Source organism: Geospiza fortis, unplaced genomic scaffold, assembly GCF_000277835.1.
Source record: "Geospiza fortis unplaced genomic scaffold, GeoFor_1.0 scaffold41, whole genome shotgun sequence".
NCBI lineage: Eukaryota > Metazoa > Chordata > Aves > Passeriformes > Thraupidae > Geospiza > Geospiza fortis.
The window spans coordinates 7605084-7626789 of NW_005054299.1; the positions used below are offsets into that span (position 1 = coordinate 7605084).

The window sequence follows — 21706 nt, forward strand, 5'->3', positions numbered from 1 at the left end:
ATAGCATGTAATTATCATGCTGCAAATGACTACATCGGTAGTTAACGAGGAAACTTTTCCTGTCTTGATCTCAAAAGCCCCAAAGCCCCTCGCTCCTGCCCCTGCCTCAGGAGGAGTGGGGGAAGAGGCAAGCCCATAATGTGGTGCAGGGCACAGAAGTGAGATTAACCATCTCAATTCAGGCAGCAAGCTTTTCCCAGTCCTCTCAACCCCAATCAAGACACACGATTATGCAAACACATACACACTCCCACAATTTGCTTTCTACAGTAACATGTCAGGTCATGGCATGTCAGCAGGCTCTCTGCTTCCCAGAGAGGCCTCTGGAAAGGCATGCTCCCATCTCACAGACACTGCACCTGGTCTGGATCTTGCACAATCCCAGTTATCCACTAGCTGGTGGCAAATAATTCTATCCTGCTTTAAAGGGGTGCATGCTGTGGTCAGTGTGCCAGAGTGCGTTTGCTCTCAGGACCAGTAAATCACCGTGACAAGTTCGCAAGGCTGCCATTCTGCATTTTCTCATCTTACAGGTTTCTCTCTTTGAAGAGGAGGAAATAATGAAACCGCCTACTTATTTGGTAAAGAAATGCCAACCTTCTAAACTGCACTTTTCTTCATGCTTGAAATGGCTGAGTCTCAGCACAACGATGCACAAGAAATATTATCATTTCAAGCGTGCTCTTGAAGAGTCGGCACAAATGCCGATTCTGCAAAACCCTCCCGGTATAACCTTGTTTCAGACTGAGATGATTGTGTCCCAGAGTGGCACAAATCCCTCACTGGCCCACATTTTAAAGACAGGAGAGACTGCACTTTTGTGTGTAATCATCCCTTAACTGCACGTGAAACATTTACTGGAACAGGAAATCCGAAAGTATTATCACACAACAGCAGCCCATCCTTTGAATAATCTCCTTCTTCCCATCTCTGCCACAGAGAGAGGCTGGGCTCCTGAGTCCAGGCTATTCCAATGGGATCCCAAATGATCAGCATGTCCTTTAGCTCATTTCCCTGTCCCTGCTGCCATGAAACCCTGTTCTGTTTGGTCTCATGTTCCTGCAGCGCCTCACAGATGTTTAATGGGCTCCAGAGCCGGCTTGCTCAGCCGACTTTCCATGAGGTCACTCAAAAGGCAATTTTGGAGCTGAAAACAATTTCACTTACACTCCTCAGTTACAGGCTATCAAATGTACTTATTATCTCTGTAACTGCAGCAATTACAGGGCATGGTTCTGGCTGAGAGGCAAACCAGCTAGAAGAAAAATGGACAAATGCTAACTAGCATCAATCCTGCATGGTCAGACCCCACCGTGGGCACTAGCAACACAGCCCTGCATCTGGCTGTGGCCCTGTGTGCTGCCCTCCTGCCTCAGAGGACAGCAATCTGCAAACATGACCCCCTGGCATCACAACACAGACCACTGATAGGTGCAGTACCTGATCCACAGCCTCATGAGACTTCACCTCCTTGTCAAAAAGGGAGTTCAGATCCACAGATCTGCTGTTAACTTCCTCTGTGGTGACCTGGTGTTTGCTTCAATATTCTCTTCCTTAATCCGTGTGTTAGCTCAGCTCCAGCTGCATCTGTGCCCATTTCCTTAAGTTACGCTCAGCTGTGACTCCACTTACAGGAACACGGCTACTGCTGCGAAATGGAGAGATTCATGAGATGACCTCTAAAAACAAGAGCTGTGGCACCAGAGAAAGGGTTGCCAACTAGTTGACACAGTCTTCAATTATGCTGCTATTACATTGAAACACATGTAATGTAGCTGCAGCTTTAGAAAAAAGAACCATCTCCATTTGTGAAATGAAATAAACTGAGTCCTGCCTAGGCTTGCTTTCAGATAGGGCACGCAACCATTAGGCTCTGAATGAAATTTCAAACATTAATGCCTTATCTTGACAAGGCAGGAACAAAGGGTGCGAGGCGGTTCGAGCCACGTAGCTGCCGTGTGTTGTCGAGTTGATGTTCGTGGAGTGATGAAGGTCACTGCAAAACCACACCACCGAGGAGGCAGACACTGCTTGCATTCATCCAGCTTGCCTGGAGAACAAAATTTACCACTCTCCCCCCTCCTGATCAGTGAAGCCTCATTCTTAAACTACAGCAGGATTTTTCTGTGTATTTGTTAGTATAATAATTAATTAAATTGGAAGTTGAACTTTAAAAAAATTAAGTCTGAATTTCTTTCTTTGACCATACAAGTCTTGCAAAATTTTGCCGAAACCTTGAACATACACATGAATTTTTCATTACCACAATTTTGCCTATGTGGGAAAACCTAAGAAAGATATCTCATTTAAGATATGGTTAAAAATGTAAAGATTAATAAACAAAGCTGAAATGCACAGAAACAATCTTTCATTTAATTAAAACCTGTTTGAAGTACTCAGCAGGCAACGTGTTCCATTTGCAATACCAATGTGCACATTTGTGAGTTTCCATCGGAATGCACAGAGATAATGGATGTATTTTCTACCTAATATTTAATCTTTGTAACTTAGACATGTCTTATTTTCATGATCACACAACTGTGGGCTCTAAAATATCATCTCAGAGTAGTACTCTGTACTCCCAGATTCCTTCAAATAAAGCATGTCCACCAGTCTCCCAACAAGTAAAAATTGCTACCCCTGCTTTGTTTAAAGGACATGTTTTCATGGATATGGAATTCTTGTATCCATAAAATTAACTGGACCAACAGTTATGAGAATGAAGATACTATATGACTACAACATACAAGGCTAGTATAAAAGGTTAAAGTATTTTGTCTTTACATATAATATCCAACACCATACCAAGATGCTTAACACAAGAAAGTACAATTAAGAGAAAACTTAAAAAATTTGTTTATTTTCTGCGTAGATACAGCTGAATCCTGAAGATGATGTTCTTCACCCTCATATTTCCACCCCAAAGTACAGTGACCAGGCAAAGAACAAGGACAAGACAGTCTCCTTCAGTTACAGTTCTGTACCCCTCTAGCAACTTTCTTGATATACATATATCTGGCATATCAACAGGGGCAAAAAAACCAGTTGAGTTTACAGCAGATCATACATCAAAATGGAAATACCTCAGAGGGCTACACCTTGATATTTCATTAGCAATTTTAACAGCATTTCCATTAATAAATGTTTCTATCAACTGCAGTTACGGAAAGTGATATTAATCACAGATTTAAATTAAAAATTACACATAACATGCTTTTTAAAGTTTTTATTGAATGTAGTATTTAAACAATTTCATAAACAACTAAATCATAAAACTGTCTGTTCATGATGCTGCCAATCTTCTATTCCTCCATTTTTCCACATAGACCTTGAGAGGCTCCTATAAACAGAGTGGAATAAACAAGTTCAACCTTGTTTCAGCTGAGAAGTTACTAATTCTGAACAAAAAGTCTTATGTCCTGACAAAATCTATTATTCTCTGTCATGCAAAACTAGATCTGTATTGAAGTCTGTATAATTAGGAGAAATACCAGAGAGAGTGAATAAAAGGAAAAGGAAAACCTTGCCAAAAATGCATAATGAAGCTTCTATTACTAAATGCAATAATATAATCAATTTCATTTTAAAATGAAAATACTTTTTAACTTCAATCTGCAATTGTGTCAAAAAAATTGAAACGTTTTTAAAGATCAAGCTGCATTAGAGAAAAATTGAACAGGGAAATGAATCATCCCAGTGACTTGGAAAAAACACTCTTATTTTCACTAGCTACATATAAGAAACAGACATTCTGCGTTTTAAATTTACAGTCCAAAAAAAATTTCAGATTATAAACTATGTAAAGCTGCAGAAAAAAACCCACCATAGTTGTTGAAAGGCTAAACTAAATATTTTGCGCCAAAATTTTCTCCAATTCTTTCCAAATTAGAAAAGAAAAATCACATTTATCATGAAGCAATATAGAGAAACAGTATATAGCCAGTCTTTACAGAATTACAGAACACTTTTTTAGAATATAAAAAGTGGTGAGAAAATTGCAATAAAAGGTTTGCTTAGAGAATGGAAAAGAGAATGTCATCAAAATCTGCTTAGCAAAAATGGTACTAGTAGACTATTAGTCAAAGGAATGATGCAGTATTATTTGCCATCTTCACAGATTTAATATCATGCTGTTTGTCACCCTCAAGTAACATGTATTTGCACAGTTGCATAGGTACCTTGGCAGGGCAGCTAGAAGCAAAGCTGCAACAGAAATATCATTCCTACAGCTCTAAAATTCCATCCTACTAGCTCAGCAACTTATACTAGACACAAAACACTAATTAATGAAAACTAGAAGCCATTAATTGTTACTGAAGCACACATTCTACATGCCTTTTCAAGTCCAATTGCTTAGAAAAATGCCCCAAGGAGATTTGATACACGCACACCTGTAGATGAGTGCCTGATAAGAAGGAGGTAGTTTATATATCATAAGCCCCAAGGGGTTTTATTTCCTCAAGTCAAATCCAATGCAAGATTACCACAGCTCCCACAACACCCAGGACTTCACACATTACCTCCTTTGAGGAATCTCTGCAGAGACCTAGTCCCTATGTAATTATTCATGCAATTTGTTTTATTAATATTGAACATACACAAGTCTGCAGCTCTATTTCTTAATTAGGAAATACTCACAGGGGGTTCAGTGAAAGGGACAGGCTCTCCTACTTTCTTCAGAAAAGTTGCTAAAGATTTCAAAGCGATCTCGTGCAGCTCTACATTCTTCGCTTTTGCTTTCTCATATGTAGCCTTTACAGAAGCAACATCCCCATCCAATTCTGAGGAAAAAAAATAGAACCCAAAAAATCTCAGTGGTTACTTGTTTCTCTTTCCACCTGTTTTCACTCACGCTTAACCATCCACTGCTGCTCAGATGTTTGCTTGAGAAGCACTGGGATGAAACTGAAGCGACCCCTGACAGTTTCACTGCTGTCCCCAGGGTCCTAGAAGCAGTACAACAGTTCCTAGCACCTTGTAAACACCAAGGAAGCCATCATGTCCAGTTAAATTCATTCTGTTGCCTGGGAGGGAGAACACAAACACCTGCAGTATGGGAGCTGTCTCAGGTTTTACTTGTTCACATTTGGAAGCATCATCTTCACAACCACAGGAGCTATAAAAGCAATGGTTCATAAAGGAAAAAAAAGCTTGGTGCAGAAATGGATAGCCTGTGTCCCTTTCTCATGAGAAAGAGCTTCCCACTCACATCTGGCAAGTGGCTGAGCTCCTTTTTTAATGTGGGAGGCTACTGCAAAAACTGCATGAAATGACAGCTTAATGAAAGCACAGCAATCGTTAACTTTCTACAACTTTAAAATAGATTTATTGTATGGGAAACACCAACAAAAAGAGCTAATACTTAGATTGCATTTAATGGACCACACAATCGTGATTTTACATATTTTTTTTTAAAGGTATACAGCAAAGGATTGTGCATCTCACCAGACTGAAGAAAAGCTAGCCCTGGCAATGGACCTCATCTCAGGACAAGGACAGGAGGAGTAAAGGTTCTTTTATTTGCTCCATCATGGATGCCTGACAGATGATCAAACTTCTTTCAGCTGTGATCTATGTTCTACTATATCTTTGCTAAACACAAACAATTATAATTTTATTTGCCCATTTTTTTGTTAATTAGAAACAGTAACCAGCTGTGGTAGTAACAGTCCTCTGCCACGTTTCATAGCCTTTTCTAATTAAAAATAACAATGACCTGAAAGGAGAAAATTTTTGAGTGAAGAAATTAATGTTAATACAGGGTTGGATTTGGCGCAAAACAAGAAAGCATGTTTGAAAGCTTACTACTAACTTGAAAATTAAAAAACCCCACCAACTTTGATTTAAAAGATCTTATTTCTACCCCTCATGGCTAGAGCACAATCAAAGCCTTCCCATTTTCAATTGTGCTAAATATTTTGCTGATGATTCCTTTAACAGTCAAACGATCAATGTCTCATACAGGTAAGATGCCTGCACAGAATAACCTGGGAACAGCTTTTAAAACTCCTCATGCTGGTACTGAGTGTCTCCCCTAGACTGTGCTAGGAGCCAGGTACATCTCTGCCTGAAGACAGTGCAGCAAGCATCTGTTCACGCAGAGTGTAGCTTCACGTGTTCAATACACTCTAACCACTGTTGTGGGTGTAGTAGGGCAAGTGATTGATTCTCTGCAATCTCTTTATGGAACTGCTATACCATCATGCAGTTAGGCAGGATAGTGAAAAGCTTAGTTCACTCACAGAATTTTTACTGAGGTAAAAGCAGCAGAGGACTAATGACAGCATAAAGCCGCAAGTACAGTGCTGGTGACAAAAGGGCAATTTTTTGTTTTATAAAAACATGTTAAAAACTTTAACCTGAACCTATCTGTTACAGGGCTAAACAATTTCGGTAATGATTGCTCTTTGCAATGTTACTAAGCAAGCAAATTTTCCAAGTTAAGACAACACATTGTAGCACTTCTACAACTTGATTCAAATAAGTAAGTTTGTATTCCTTTAACACCATATCTTGGATTTGTGTTTGAAGTGTTTTACGTAATTATTCTTATTTATCTCCTCTGTGATAGACTGGTGCACAAAGGCTTCTGTCCTTGTTCTTTTTTGCTTGTAACGTGTGAAAAGGATTTACTCCCTGTTATAAAACTGGAGGACAGTATCAGAGTACACAAGGCAAAGGACTCTACAGCACAGAGATGCAAGTGTTGCCATAGGAGCTGTATGTCCTGGGTTTCTCAAGAGTGAGTCTTGCAAATAAACATACATAAACAAAAAACTTGACTTTTTTAGAGGGCTCACTTCTGACTTCAGCTATAAAGAGAACTGATGAGTGCTTCAACTATTTATGTAAATTCAAATGAAGACAACTAGAATACTAACTTTGGCTACATTAAAAGATGTATAAATAATTTACACTAATAACAATAAGATCGTTTCTCATTACTGATACAACAAATCACTTATGATTTTGAAACATACACACAAAAGGAAACAATATTACTATATGTTTTGGGGGGGAAAAAACCTAAATTAATTTTAAAAGCCATTCATTTCTACAGCATTTTTCCCCATGGGTTAGGATGGATTCTTTCTTATTCCATGAAGCCTCTACTTAAGGTTCTAAGTAAAGGATTCACGGCTTGTGTCAGCTGGTTGCTCTTTCATCCTAACAACTAGGACAGCATACAGACCCAATGGACTGAAACAAGAAAAACCTCAGATAACCCCTGCACCTCTTTATGACTTGAACTGTAAAGCAAGTAAGGGCCTGCATGACCTTTCTGAATGTCTTCAGAGCTCTCACTAAAACACTGTTCCAAGGAGCATTGCTTACCATAACATCTCAAGAGGTACCGGTACACCACTGCTGGATCGAGATGCTCAGGAATCAGTTCTACAAGTGCCTCAATCCTCTTTGCCTGTGAGATTTAATGCACATACAAAAAAACCCATGAACTTGAAATCTTAAAGAACAAAATGAAGTCACCAAATTCAGAACAGTGATTGCACATTTTTAAAGTGAAATAAACTGTACTGGTAACAAAGAATAGACCGTGTGACTCGGAAGTATATACAATAATTTCCTTCCCAAAATTTTGCAGATATGAAATAGTAAAAGAAATTAAGCACAAAATGTAATTAATGCAATAAGGGTCTAAAATCCATACTCAAGAATCCTAAACATTAGCATCTTTTCTTTTTCTTCAAGTAGACAATTAATGTATCAATAAGAATATGGCAAGATTACAACTAATTTAGGGAAACTGCAAAACACTCAGCATCCTTCAATGACCCAGAGGTCAATGGCAGCTATGATCAATGCTTAATAGGAGTCAGATCACTAAATGATGTGCTTAAATTTGGAACCTCCTTCCCTCAGCCTCTGATTGCAGTTCCAAAAATTCTTAGGTTTTAAATTAAAAGCAGTTTACTGAAATGAAGAACACCTTTATCCCACACTACCAACTTAGATGTGTTACTAAAATTTCAGCTTGATGAGCTGGGAAACTTGCACATTTTTAGTTCCTTCTTATAGGCAGCAAACAATAGTGTTTATCACATTATACTTTTCATCATCACTTCAACAGAAGAACTTTAAATCTACTAGTATTTAATGCCAATTCCCACAAAACATAAATGTGCATTTGACTAATTTGAAAAAAAATTTATTCTAGTTTGTGTGCTAGATGTTCCTGATGCTGCTCCTCCATAAAAGAGAAATCCATATGGTTTTGCTTGAGTGTGTATTTCAGGGTTTTGTTGTTGTTGTTAAATGCTGGGTTTCAGGGTGGGGTTGTTTGACTTTTTTAGTGTGTTCTAAGGCTTTTTTGTGTGGGTTGGAGTTTCTTTGTTGGCCTTTGGATTTGTATTTTATTTGTTTTGGGGTTATTTTGTTTACTTTATGGGGGCAATAGAAAGAGCGAGGGATAGGAGTAGAGCAAGCATATAAACAGCATTTCAAATTATAGAGAATGAGGACAAAGCCAGGAATCCAAACAGATGTTCCAACTAGATCCATGTCCAAACCAGCATAACAAGTAAAATGAAATGTGTCTTTTAATGTAAACACAGAGGCATTTTATCTTCAGAGAGAGGCTGAGGTTTTAACTTGCATTTGTATTTGTACAATGTAGCCAATAAAAGAAGGACTTTCAGGTTGTGATACTGAACTGGATAATGCAGTAAAACATTCTAAGCACAATGTTTGTAGGATGTACAGCGTAACACGGAAAATGCAGGAAATAACCGAAACAATAGAAAAATATTAAGTACACCTTCCTTTCCACCATGCTCCATAATGTAAACTGTTCTTTAAATATAACCAGCTCTGCAAATTAACCTCTCCCCTCCTCAAGAAACCCAATAAAGCTGTCAGCTGTGAAGTTCAAAACACTTTAACAAAGGTTGATGAAACAGTATTTTACAACATATAAAACTGTATACATGAAAAAAATATTGTACCTGTCCAGGTTGAGATGCTGATCTAGCCAAAAAACGCCCCAAAGTTCTCTTCTCCTGAACTATTGCACCCCACCTCTGAAGACAAAGAGATGATTAATGTAGCAGACATAAGTAGGTTACCACTAAACAAAATTACCAAGGTGAAAATTTCCAATTACAGATGCTTAAAACAATATACTAACATATTACCAATTTACAAGGTAAATAATTGAACATTAGGTTGACAAGAAAACCAAAAAACCAACCACAAACCAAGTTCATTTAATGCACTTCATTGGTAAACATTTTTTAAATGGTAGGGATAAAGTTTGTTTAAAACAATAGGGGAAAGAATTAAGCTAATACTTCAAATACACCACAAAAATGAGGTTTAGGACTGCAAAAGAATGAAAAAGAGAAACACTATTCCTCTCCAATTATACTGCCAAGCATTCACAAGTGAGCTAGGGATCATAAGGTTAATTATACATTTAATAAGGTGTCAGGGAGATAACTGCTCGTTTCTTTATAAAAATTAAAATGTACAAAGCAAGTTCTCTTTAAAGTATAATTACCTACACTTATGCATACAAAGGACTGATTTCAATCTCTCTATTTTATAAAAGGCTTTAACTGCAATAGACAGGGTTTGAGAAAGAGAAGTTGAACTTAAAAAAGTTTGAGACAGACCAGATAAAAATCAAAAATCAATCTTACTTTAGAAACAAGGACAAAATAAAATATACAAGACAATATTAAGTGTATGTTCCTCACAGATGTCAGTCTTAAAACTCTTAAAAATGCAGAGTGTGGATTTTTTACCAGTTGTATGATATCAGTACCAAAATGCACAGGAAAAAGAGAATATTGTGCATATGAAAACACATACCATGATTTTCCTATATTCAACTAGCATTGTAGACATATGCAAACAAGAAAATTTGGGTTATGCCATGATGAATATTCTGTATAAGTAATATGGTTTACAAGCTCTTTAAGGTCCAGGTGAAAAGGTGTGAAGGTTCCTTCCTTTAGGCAAACAGACAAGAAGTGGCTTTATGGTGCTAAATAGGGGCAAAGCATTGATGAGAGAAACTTGCAATATTTTGTTACCAGTTCTAGCCATTCTCACCTACTGCCAGTAACTGCTCTGAAAGAGTCTAGTTTGAGAAACGTTATCCACAGCTCCTTTTCATGCTGAAATATCAAATCCCTTCTGACTCTCATCAGTAAAAGCACTCTCCAGAAGGTAGCAGACACTGCAGCTGTTCCATAAACTTTTAAATAGACTCTTAGATGCATTTCTGAAAGCAAGGAGTCTTCATGTATATACTAATATTTTAGACTACATGCAAAATAGTTCATTTAGATTGTTGTTTACTTTCCAAAATGTAACAACAGAGAGTGATTATTCCTATCCTCTAGTTGGTGGATTCCTATTAGTGGAATACTTGATCCACATAGCAGTCACAAATGTTTAACACAGCTCAAAGTTTTTCCTGAGCCATAAAATCCCCTTTTTCTCCTAGACACAGAAGTTCCAACTCAAGCTTACCTGTAAATATCCCCTTATAACAAGGTATTTTTAAATTGTCCATTAAGATACAATGTATGGAAGGTTATTTCAAGTATGCTATAGAGCCATGAATTTAATTCTAACAGTTGGATGCTCTTGTAACAAGTTTCAGGAATATATGCATGTATATTATTCCATGTTCTGGAAAATTTTAGGAATACTATATTTTACTTAAAAATGAAAAAAGCCTTATCTTCACAAAAGGAAAAAAATTACCCAATTTTCATTTACTCATTCCATGTCAATCAGAGAGCAATCAGCAAATCAGGAAGAGTGGAATAACTTGAGAATTTTTTGCATTTTGAAGTTTCAAGCTATATAGCAAGAGTTTTATGGCAAAATTGTAGTCTCCTTCTCATTTAATATTCAGATGACCAGTTAGGCAAAGCCCTACACAAAGTAAGGGAATTACAAGTAATACACCTCATGCTGCAGCAGAAGTAACAGAACAGCTTTGTTGGTAGTGTCTTGGAATATCATAAAGTATGTCATAGATGAAGCAGAGCTTTTTCTTTAAGAGTTTAAAATATTTAGGAACTGGTAAATGAGTAGCATGCACTATCAGGAGATAAGAGGCCCTGATTTGAGGCAGGAGCCTATGCACACATCAGCCTGACTGCTGGACTGTCACCTGCTTGGATGAGCCTCCTGACAGAGCCTGCTTCCAGCACCCACAGCTCACCCCACCTCTTGCTTGGCTTCTCTTTAGCTCTGCACAAATGGCACAAATGCAGCTTTTCAATTCCTAACTCAGCTGAGACTGTGACCCAGAGATCAACATTTGGGTTTTAATGCATCGGTGACAGTCAAGTAGAAAGCAAACTGAGCTCTTAACAAACCCTGAATGCAATATATATAATATTACAGCCTAGTGAAGTAAAGTCCCTGACAAGCAATTATTGCCTGCTTCTGTTTTGCAAACTGTACAGCTGTAAGATATCATGTTTACAGCACTTAAGAAATTAGGTGAGAAGTTGCAAGGAAATGTCTTGCAAGAAAAAACTGACATCTAACAGAGAACTTGGAGAAAAAATATTTGCAATATACAAATACTTCCTTTATTTCCTTCATGTTACTGGAAGACAAAAACCACCCCTGACTCTGGCACTGCTACTCTCAGCAGTAGAGCATGAGCCCATGGTTTAATCTAAAGTGTGCACTGCTACTCACACTGTAATTCAAATGCATCCCAGCAGCTGCACAACATCTCTTTGTGACAATTTCTCAGTTAACCTTTGGAGAGCTCTAAGCATTTCTGTTCCTCTTGTTATGTCATTACCTGTATCAACGATCTGGCATCATCCACTCTGCCTGCAGTGATATACTGAAGGAAAAGATCTGTGACAGGTCTGTACATTCCACACTGACTGGCCACTCGTTCTGCCATCGCACCAACTGCAAAATGACGGGAACATGAGGAAAAGCTTGGATTGAAAAGCTGCTTTTGTAAACTTCACAGGCATGATTTATGCTGACTGAGCAGGTTTTACGTGTAATAGCTCTTTCATAACACCTCTGTCGAGTCAGAATATTTAAATATCATTGCAATTAACTTACATTTTTCCAAAGCTGGTTCTAATCCTTCCTCAGACACCTTTCTTAACAAATAGGAAATACTTTTGACAGCTTGATCAGGATTCTGTGCACCAGAGATAAGCAGAGGCTCAAGGTATTTCACAGCAGCATCAAGGTCATTGCTAGGAAAAGAGATTGAACTGGCTCAGTTTCTGAAATCAAGATTTCTAAACCTAAAGAAGCAATTACAATGAAGTTTTTCTTTTCTACATCAAGCTTGTATTTACCAGGAATAGTTGATGAAAAAATGTTGACCCCAAAAAAATTATTCACGCAGATATTGTAAACATGATACAATTTATGACTGAATGAATAAATCAATTAATAAATCACTTTAAGTGGCCTTTGACCTGTGCAAAGTTTAGGTATTTTGGATACACTTTATTCCTCATTAAGAAAGAAGAGTTCAGCTTGCTGCTTTAGGAAAATGCATCCTGCAAATCTAGAAGGCAAAATCTAAACATTAACAGAGCGTATCTGAATAATTAATGCATGTAACTTAAGTATTTTTATGCAATGTAATTAATTATTTACCTGATTTCTCCCATGCCTGCCCTTTTGGATGCGAAAGACAATACTAAATGTCATTTGGTCATTACATCTATATGCTTTTAATCTTAAGGCTTAAATATAGTAACTGCTAATAAAATAATGCAAGAAGTATTCACCAAAGTGTAAACTCTATTTCCAGCATTCTAAAAAGTTCAAATGACAACATCTCTTACCAGTCCACTGTAAAACCTAATTAAATTGAAAAAGAAAACTGAGCACAATGAATGCTTTTAAGTGAAGCAGCAATGCAGCACATGTGAAAGCTACGAAAAATGCTTTGAAAACTGGATCAGAAACACAGAACTACCAATAAATGAACATTGCACTGGAAATATTGATAAAAATCTGTTTTTCAGAGTTATAAAGGTACAGATTGCAAGGTATTTAAGAATATGTAAGGGTGCATATAATTTACACTGCTCAGTCCTTTCATACATCAAGTCAGTTTTGGTATGGGAAAAGTTGATGCTCTACCTGCATGCAACAATTTATTTATTTATTTACTCTTGTCAACAATCTCCATCCTAGAAGCACAGCCTGACCTTGCAACACTTTTATGACATGGAAATACAGGAAAATAAGCATCTTATACCACAAATAATGAAGTGTCTCTCCCATCTGAAGTATTTCATTTACGTTCAAGTCCATGCAATAGAACTGTGTGCCAAGGACCACTGGGATCTGCTCCCTGTGGCCTGGCATGCCTGAGGCAACCAAGAATCTGTTATGTACTACAGAGCTCTACAGCTTTCCTGCCAAGCCAGGCACAGGAGGTCCACCCAACAAAGCTAGTTTGAAATGAAACAACAGAATATGTAGGATTCCTGAAGACTGGCTCCTGCAAAGTGTATTTGAGAAGCTGACTTTGTCCTCTCTCCTCCAGGTGCTTCTTCATGCAGTTTTACACAAAGGATAAACCAGTACAGTATCAATGTATCAACTAAACCAGAAATGCACACAGAGCACAATACCGAACAAACAGCTGAATCACAGGATACTAGAAAGTGTGGGGATAACTATGATAACTAAACTGTGGCCTAAAGCATCAGCCAAGCTTTTTTAGTTCTTACTGGAAAGACCTCACTCCACAGATACACATCTGGCTTTCACATTTTGAAGGTAAAGACAATAATACTTCAAGAATATATTGCCATTTCAACTGCTGGAACAGGTAGTAGATTTTTCTTTCCAACAAACAACAACAACAAAATATATATATATTTAATATATATTTATATGATCTCTGGGTGCTATGTTTGATTAAGTAATTCCCTTTTACCTTCAGATTTCATAGAGCTTTTGATCTAACACCGAGGAAACACTTTACAGGCACATTGGAACAAAGGTATCAAATTACAGCACCAAAAAAAAGCCTTAATGCTTCACAGTTATTATACCTGTATTTCATTAAATTTTCAACCCCAAATTTGTATGGGAGACAATACCAGAACAGAACTGCACACTATACTCAACTAGAATTTCAACATCTGGGACACTGTAAAAATGGAAACAGAATGAAATGGATAATGCAAGAGATTTCCCAGCACATTGCAGAAAAGAATTAAATACACAGTCCCAGAAATACTTACCTTTTTGTATGAGCTAATGCAATTGCATTAGAGATTAGTGAGTCAGGTAAACGAATGGATTTTGTGATGTCTCCCAGGATGTTTTCAAGTACTTGCAGGTTCTTTACATCTCCTTTTTCTGCCAGGGCCTGAATGAGAGCAGTAGCTGCTGCTCTAGTAGGCAACATACCACTGTCAAGCATTCCTTTTAAAACAGCCAAGGCATCTAACAATGGTAAAGAAATAAGCGAAACAGAAATCAGACTTTAGTTCAGAAAGCACCATGCTGCTCGTATCATTAATCCTACCCATTTAAAATAAGTACTGAGAAAAAATTCTTTAAGCCCTGCAATCACTAGAGTGAATTCTAACTTGAATACATATACACAAATACAAACTTTCAACAATAATTTAGGTTGAAAGGCTGTAATATCTCATAATAAGAAGTATTAAGCTACTTTCAACATTGAAATAATTTGGTTTTAACCAGCTCAAGGAAAGCAGGTGTGTCATAGATATCCTCTCTTATGATTTTGAAGTCCTGACTCTTTTCTTCCCCAAACTGCAATCCATTTCCTTTACTAAAAACAAAAAATGTCGTATATTTAAGAATAAATATAGCCTAAAACTGTAGTTCATTATAGAAACTGAACTAAAATACTGAGATTTTTTTAAGTGTGCATGAAAGCTTTGCTTCCCAAAATTTAATTTTAAAATAGAATTATGGGATATAAGTTTCCTTGCAAGAACAAAAACCGAGAAGTCAACCCTTACCTCAGAAACTCCTAAGATTATAGCAATTACATGTTAAAAACACACAAGGTCAATCTCCTGTCCATCTGCCACAAATTCCCCAAACCCACAGCTGATGAAGTCACCCTCATTTCTCCAAGCAGAATTCTTGTCAATTTACGTTATCCATGAGCAAACACACACAGAAAGACATGCCCCTCTGGTAAAAATCTCTTATTCTTTACCAGTACAGGCAGGATTAATCACAGATGATAATTATAATACCAAGGGATAACACTCCTAGCATAATATACACCCACATGAACTCCACAGCATTGCCATTCCAATTCAATATGCAGATACTGCAGAAACCAAGTGTTACCCTTCACATAAGAGGAAGCAAAAAACATCCTGTATGCTTAGGCTTCCTTCACAGGAAGTTTTTTTCTGCCCCACATTCTTCTTTTTAGGGAAAAAAGGAGAAATACAGAGGGCAGGGGGGGACAAGATTCACAACATTTAAAAAGCAATCTCAGAAGACATACCAAGTTCAAATTATCTCCTAACTAGATGTGGATCTCCCTCTAGCAGAGTGCAACCAGCCTTCTCAAGAACAAGGACAGAGAAAGATTTGAAAGCTGCATATGTGCAGAACTACTGCAAGAAGTAAGGTACTAGCAGCATAGTGGGTAATTCTGCAGGTAACTATATGCTTGTCTAAAACCAACCATGCATCTTTCAAAATAAACTATAAACTCTGCAAATTTCCCACCATGAAACTCAAGTTCTGACTCTTTAAAGTAACCTGGTTTTTACCAAGTTTTTGCTAGAAGATATCAGAGCTCTTAGGAATACACTTAGGGGCCCCCATAAAACCTTTTAACTGCACCACATTACACAGCAAAGAATGCTGATGAACTAAATGAAGTATGTAAGTGGTAAAAAGCAAGCAGGCTTTACACAAGTGAAAGCCATCACAGGATGTAGGTCAAATGGAGCTCACCACCAAAAGACTACAAAAACACCATGCCAAAAAATGTTTTGGGTAATCTCTGAGCCTTAGAAAATGATCTGTGAGGCTGAAATACTTAGTAGCTTGCATTTTTAAGGCTTCACTTAGACAAAGACAAGTAGTATCTCTCAAATTAAAACAGAAACAAGGATTAAGTGGGACTATTCAATAAAATTGTCAGATAAGGCTTGTTCAATGCACAAGATATACGAAAATAAAATTTTTCAAAGTAATGTAATTCCACAAGCTTGAGAAACTTTGCATTGGGCAAAAAGTGAGATTTTTAGAGTACAACAAGGAAGAGAGTTGATGTGACAGGATTTAGTATGCTAGCTAAAAAAACCCCAGTGCAAGAGACTGGCAGGATATAGAAATATCACTGATGTTCTGAAGAAGGGAAGACTTTTGGTGCGCAATATTCAGGAAGAACTGGTAAAATTCATGGCATATTAGAGAAGAAAACAGAAAATATTTATTAGAATAAAATCAGACAGGAAAGTCAGGTGAAGGCCTTGAAAGCAGCAAAAAAAGATCTGCCAAGAGCAAAAGGAGCAATGGCATTCATCACAAATACTTCAGTGGATGACATCTGCCAATGACATGAAACTGGAGACTGAATGAGGAAGAAGAGAGGTTTATCAGCCACAGGAAACAAAGAGTACAAGTGAGAAGATGTCTCTAAATGCTCATCTTGAGTATTTTAATGTAGCTGATGTTACATGGGTATGGGTTACTAACACAGCTTTGAATGATGGAATGAAATAAAATGTAACGATGGTAGAATCAAAAGTGGATTTTCTGGTAGGCCTAATAAATAATACACTGAATTTGTACATAGCTGCTTTAATTGCCTAAAGATAATGACAAAAATATGTATTAACACTGTACTTAGACTTGCATGGAGATAAAGAACATTGCCCTGCATGCACAACTATCTGCATGCAGAGTTTTCCTCTTTCACAAGACTTCTACAGCCCAACTACATAAGTAGGACATAACACTGTGGAGCTGATCTCTAGGCTGAAAAGCAGCCAATGCTGAGGACTAAAATATAACAACTGTAAACTTTATGCACCATCTTGTTGGGTACCCTTACATACTCTTCAGCCACCATTTTCTTCACTATCATCATTGTTACATTAAAAAGAAAACCAAACAGAGTATTTTCTAACTGTTGGTATTGAGAACTATTAAAAAGTATTTGATTAAGTTTTTAAATCAATATTATAATCATTTAGTTCACAATCATGTACATTTAACAGTCAATTTAACTCATCTGGTATCTCACACAACCAACACAATATGCAAGAAACAACTGCTGGGAATTGTTTCAGATGCTCTAAAGTATGTTAATTTCCAAAGCAAAATGACTTGTGCTGTGAATTTTAACGCACTTGAAAGCCTGTACTTTCTCTCGTTCTGGAGCACAAATTTTGCATGTCTGAAGAGCTGTGATTCATCTTAAGAAAACCCATCTTGTGTTAAATGGAATGGAAACTGGACTAAGTGGTCAAATGACAAGTACATTCATATTCAAGCTGTATTATAAATGCATGTACAGTAATTTACGTCTCTCAGCTACCACAAAAGGCTCTTGATAAGCAGGTAATTTGCTAAATGGACTCCTTTATCCAAGTATTCGAAGGGCGTTACAAGAAAAATCTGCAGAGGCATTAATGTGACGTAAAGGTCAAGCATTGTGACATACCTTTCAAATAATCCCGCCTAACTTGCGATATGATGAGGAGGCTGCTGGCAGCACTGTTCAGTGTGAAGCCCTTGATGTGGGTCTCAGCACTAAAAGAAGCAGACATTTAGAAAGGAATTACTGACATGCTTCTGATACGATAATAAATGGTTGAGCACCAAGGTGAAATTATAAAAACTACTGTTCGTATGTTAAAAATATTGCTGCAAAATATCGACCTGGAGACAGCTTTTGTGTTATCCTGTCAATGGTTATAGAAGGATAATTTTTTTTTGCATTCTGACAGATGACAAAGTTGGAAGTGAGCAACAAAAGAAACAAAGTACAAGATTTTTTTTAAACAATCGGTTCAGATTCTTGAATGCTGACATATTAGATGACTAAAATAACTGCATGCCCTGCATTGTTCTGTTGTATCCTAAGCTGGATACTTTTTCTTCTTTTTTCAATAGTCACCATAATTATAAAATATAAAACTATTCTTTCAGCAATAAAAATGAAACATTTATTTTCAGCACTGTATATTTTAAACATAAACTAAAGCATATTATGAACTAACACCATATCATTTGGTTGATTAATTTTCAAATTTCTGTCATCTAGATGTATACAGGTTTTAAAGCGAACATCCTACATTTGCTGCCTTAGCCACATTAAAATTGTATTTCGCTTATCAATTCCTTGTCTCCTGTAATACAAAACTTCATGTAAGTAGAGCAAAGACAGCCTTTACTTCAGTAACCCTGCTAAAGCTTTTCTAACACTCTGGAAATTAGTCAAGAGAGACTAACCAGTAATCACATTGGTCTTGTACTACAAAATGTTCCTGCTCCTAAATGACATATAGCCAAGCCCCATTTTTAATATATAAGGATAACTTTACAAATGTTCATTTCTAGATTACAAAATCTCTACAGAGCAAAGGGGGGCATTGCCATTTACCATATCAGCAATCAAGATAAACCTCACTGATCATCTTGTGGCAAACAACTGAGCAGCCTACCTACTTGAACTTAGGGGCTGAGCGGATTGGGAGGTAAGCAGGGTCATTGCTAAATTGTTCTCCTCAATCCCAAGAAAATCCTTCACATTGCACACAATATGACTATCCTCTCAGTCACTTTCAGCCTCCCAGGCTCACAAATGCAGTCACTGGACCCAGGATTTTCTTCCTCTCCCAACCAATCCCCTTAATCCCTGCCTAAGCACCCACTGCTCAGTTCCGCCTTTTTTTTTCCCTTTGTCCCATCTGTCAAAGCCCTTAAGTCAACAATTCATGCATGAGACTGTAAATTACATATAACAAAGGATTTACTTTCTCCAATCTTCCAATCTTTAGTGTGATTAAATAGATGTTAGCTACTATTACAGAACTAATCCATCATTCCAATACTCCTAAATTTCTATTTAAAACTTCTTGGACTAAATGCAGTAAATATTCCTCAAACAGTTCTAGAATCTGAAAGCATTGGGTTGACCAACAGATCAGTAATGTTCTGGGATGTCTGGTGTTTTTTTCTTTCAAAGGCAGAGTAGGAGTGCTGCTTACTTCTCCCACATCATGTTCTCATGGAAGTTTTTCAGTTCAGGTAACAGAGGGACATTTTGAAGCTATTGGATGTTTTAAAATTATTTAAAAAGTAGTTATTTTGATGCCTATGCTAATGTGCACAGTAAGAGTATCTACATATTATTTACCTTTCAAATTGGCTTCAAACAGTAAAATAAGTAATTTGTATCTAAATTAAGGTAGCTTTCCTGTATTTTATGAAAATATTAGGAGGTGCACAAGTTCCAGACCACCATTTAGGCTTTGTAGGAGTAATCTCTTTTTAGTATGAGGCTGGAAAAATTCTGAAGCATCCAGAAATGCGTGCTGAACACAATTTGTTATTCTTCAATCACAGGCATGCACACCTTCACTTTCTCTATTTCAGTGAATTACTTAGAACTTAAAAGCTTTTAAAAATGCTTAATATAAGCATAACTTTGTTACTAGAAGAAAAGCCACACAGATATGCCATGAACACGACCAATATGAAGCATTTTCTGTCTTGATGCAACAGTAAGCTGTCAGAAGCTTCTCAGATTGTCATTATTTGGCATTTCTAAGCTACAAGATGGAGTAGGAGAGTTGTGAAAAGCACCAGGGTTAGATCACAGTTGGCTTTGACCATCAACCAAGAAGAAAATCTCTTATAAAATCCTGTTACTTTACTCCTAAACATCTCAAACTTCAGAGGCTTACCACATCTCTGACCTTTTCAGTCTTTCAAATTTTTTCCCCCTGAATTTTGAATTTATGGACTACATTTACCTAAACATTTATCTAAAGTGACAATTCGGAATCTTTGAAATACTAGGAATAAACCACCACCTTCTTTCTTCTCTTCCAATCTGCAAATTACTGCTGGAATTATGCACTACTTTGTGCATCTTCCTTACAAGTGTGTTTGAGCTGTAGAGCAGGGAAGCAGTGGATCCATGCACAAATCTTCAGTACAATGTTTCAAGCTTCTTCCCTGAAGAATGTTCCAACCCTCCAATACTCGAGTATTTTCTCTGAAACAAGCTACCTAAATTTTATCAGCGTTTTTTGTACTCCTTAAAACATCTCCCCTCCATCTTCTATTGGTAAAGATTTATCAGTTACTTGCACTACAGGGAGATCAGTTTGATAAACTGATTTAGTTTTCCCTTAATATAAGCCATATATCCTGCAGGCACAAACATTACTTATCATAAAGCCCAGTTGCTGAGAGCTATTTGCAAAAGGACTATTTGTTCTTCTGAAAGTAGAACTCCAACACTTTTTCAATGAAAGACATTTCTCCAATCTAAACACTTCTAAAGAAAACATTAAAATAATCAATATCATCTTACACTAGACTGTTCCTGGACATGAGAAACTAATTTGGCTCTAAAAACTTTTTACAGTACTCTATACATTAGGTAATTCACCTACAGGCATTTTAAATCCACTGTATTCATTCAGTGAGCACACTTGATGACAACCACCAGTCTTGTTTTAGTTGAATAAATCAAAAGAATTAAAACTCTTAAACCTAAATTCTTGTTCTTCTGAACTCTACATTGACAAGTCACAAGACTTTAAAGCCTATAACCTGACCAGAACACACGTTACAGGCAATCATTAAAGCAAGGACTGTATCATACAACTCACTGAAGGTTAATTCAATTCCTTTCCTTCTAATAATTTGTGACAGCAGGTTGGATTTATTTCAGAAGTGTAAGAGTTGGATCTAAGGTTTACGGTCATCTCTTAGCCACTGGCATCACAGTCAAATGTACCATTTTGCATTTGGCAGGCAGCCAGCTGCCAGGGAGTGTGGGCAGGGTAAGACAGCAGCAGGGACAGGCATTCAGGAGAAGGCTCACAGGCAGCTAAGTGAAGGAATCTTGTCTGTTTGGATATTGCTCTAAAGAGGAAAAGGCAGACTGCCAGAAGGGTAGACTTTCAACTCTGATGCCAAGTACATTTTTTCAGATTGTTATTTGAAATGAGTTATTAGCAATACACACTGTCACCCTAGTATCTTTTTAAAAATGTGGCGTATCACTCTATGAAACATTGGTGTATTTCTTACCACAGCTCCTAATCACTAGTCATGACCTGTTTTCCCATTAAAAGATAAGGACTCACCTGAAAATGATCCAAAAATTATTTAACCCCTCTCTCTAAGGCAATAAAAGTCCCCCAAACAAAGAAAAGCCTTACATGCGTTTCACGTCAAGGGCTTCATCAAGACAATCCTGTGTTAACAATGCTTTTACAAGGATGTCACAGGAACGATAATGAGACTCATCCTTCTGCATTCTCCTGAAAATATTGTAGGCCTCTAAAAAACAGTAAGAAAGCCAAAAGGAAATGTCATACTGCAAGAACATGGATCACAGAAAGAAATCACCTGTCCACTGAAAAAAGTCCATCTTAAATCTGTGTATCCTTTGCTTACATCTTTAAGCCCAGAGCTGCGGATCACAGCTGGCTCAGAACTGCCTGTATACAAAAAATCAACA

General features: G+C 37.2%; 1 protein-coding gene across 1 annotated transcript in view; it reads right to left on the minus strand.

Moving 5' to 3' along the window:
- Positions 1 to 2827: 2827 nt before the first annotated feature.
- Positions 2828 to 21706, minus strand: part of LRPPRC (leucine rich pentatricopeptide repeat containing) — a 76836-nt gene continuing 57957 nt past the window's right edge. The window contains exons 29-37 of the mRNA XM_005416190.2: positions 21405 to 21525; positions 17666 to 17754; positions 14235 to 14439; positions 12076 to 12215; positions 11798 to 11913; positions 8964 to 9038; positions 7336 to 7420; positions 4639 to 4781; positions 2828 to 3340 (exon numbers count right to left, since the gene is read on the minus strand). Coding sequence (XP_005416247.1) covers positions 3284 to 3340; positions 4639 to 4781; positions 7336 to 7420; positions 8964 to 9038; positions 11798 to 11913; positions 12076 to 12215; positions 14235 to 14439; positions 17666 to 17754; positions 21405 to 21525 — 1031 coding nt within the window. The 3' untranslated portion in view covers positions 2828 to 3283. The remainder of the gene's footprint in view (positions 3341 to 4638; positions 4782 to 7335; positions 7421 to 8963; positions 9039 to 11797; positions 11914 to 12075; positions 12216 to 14234; positions 14440 to 17665; positions 17755 to 21404; positions 21526 to 21706) is intronic.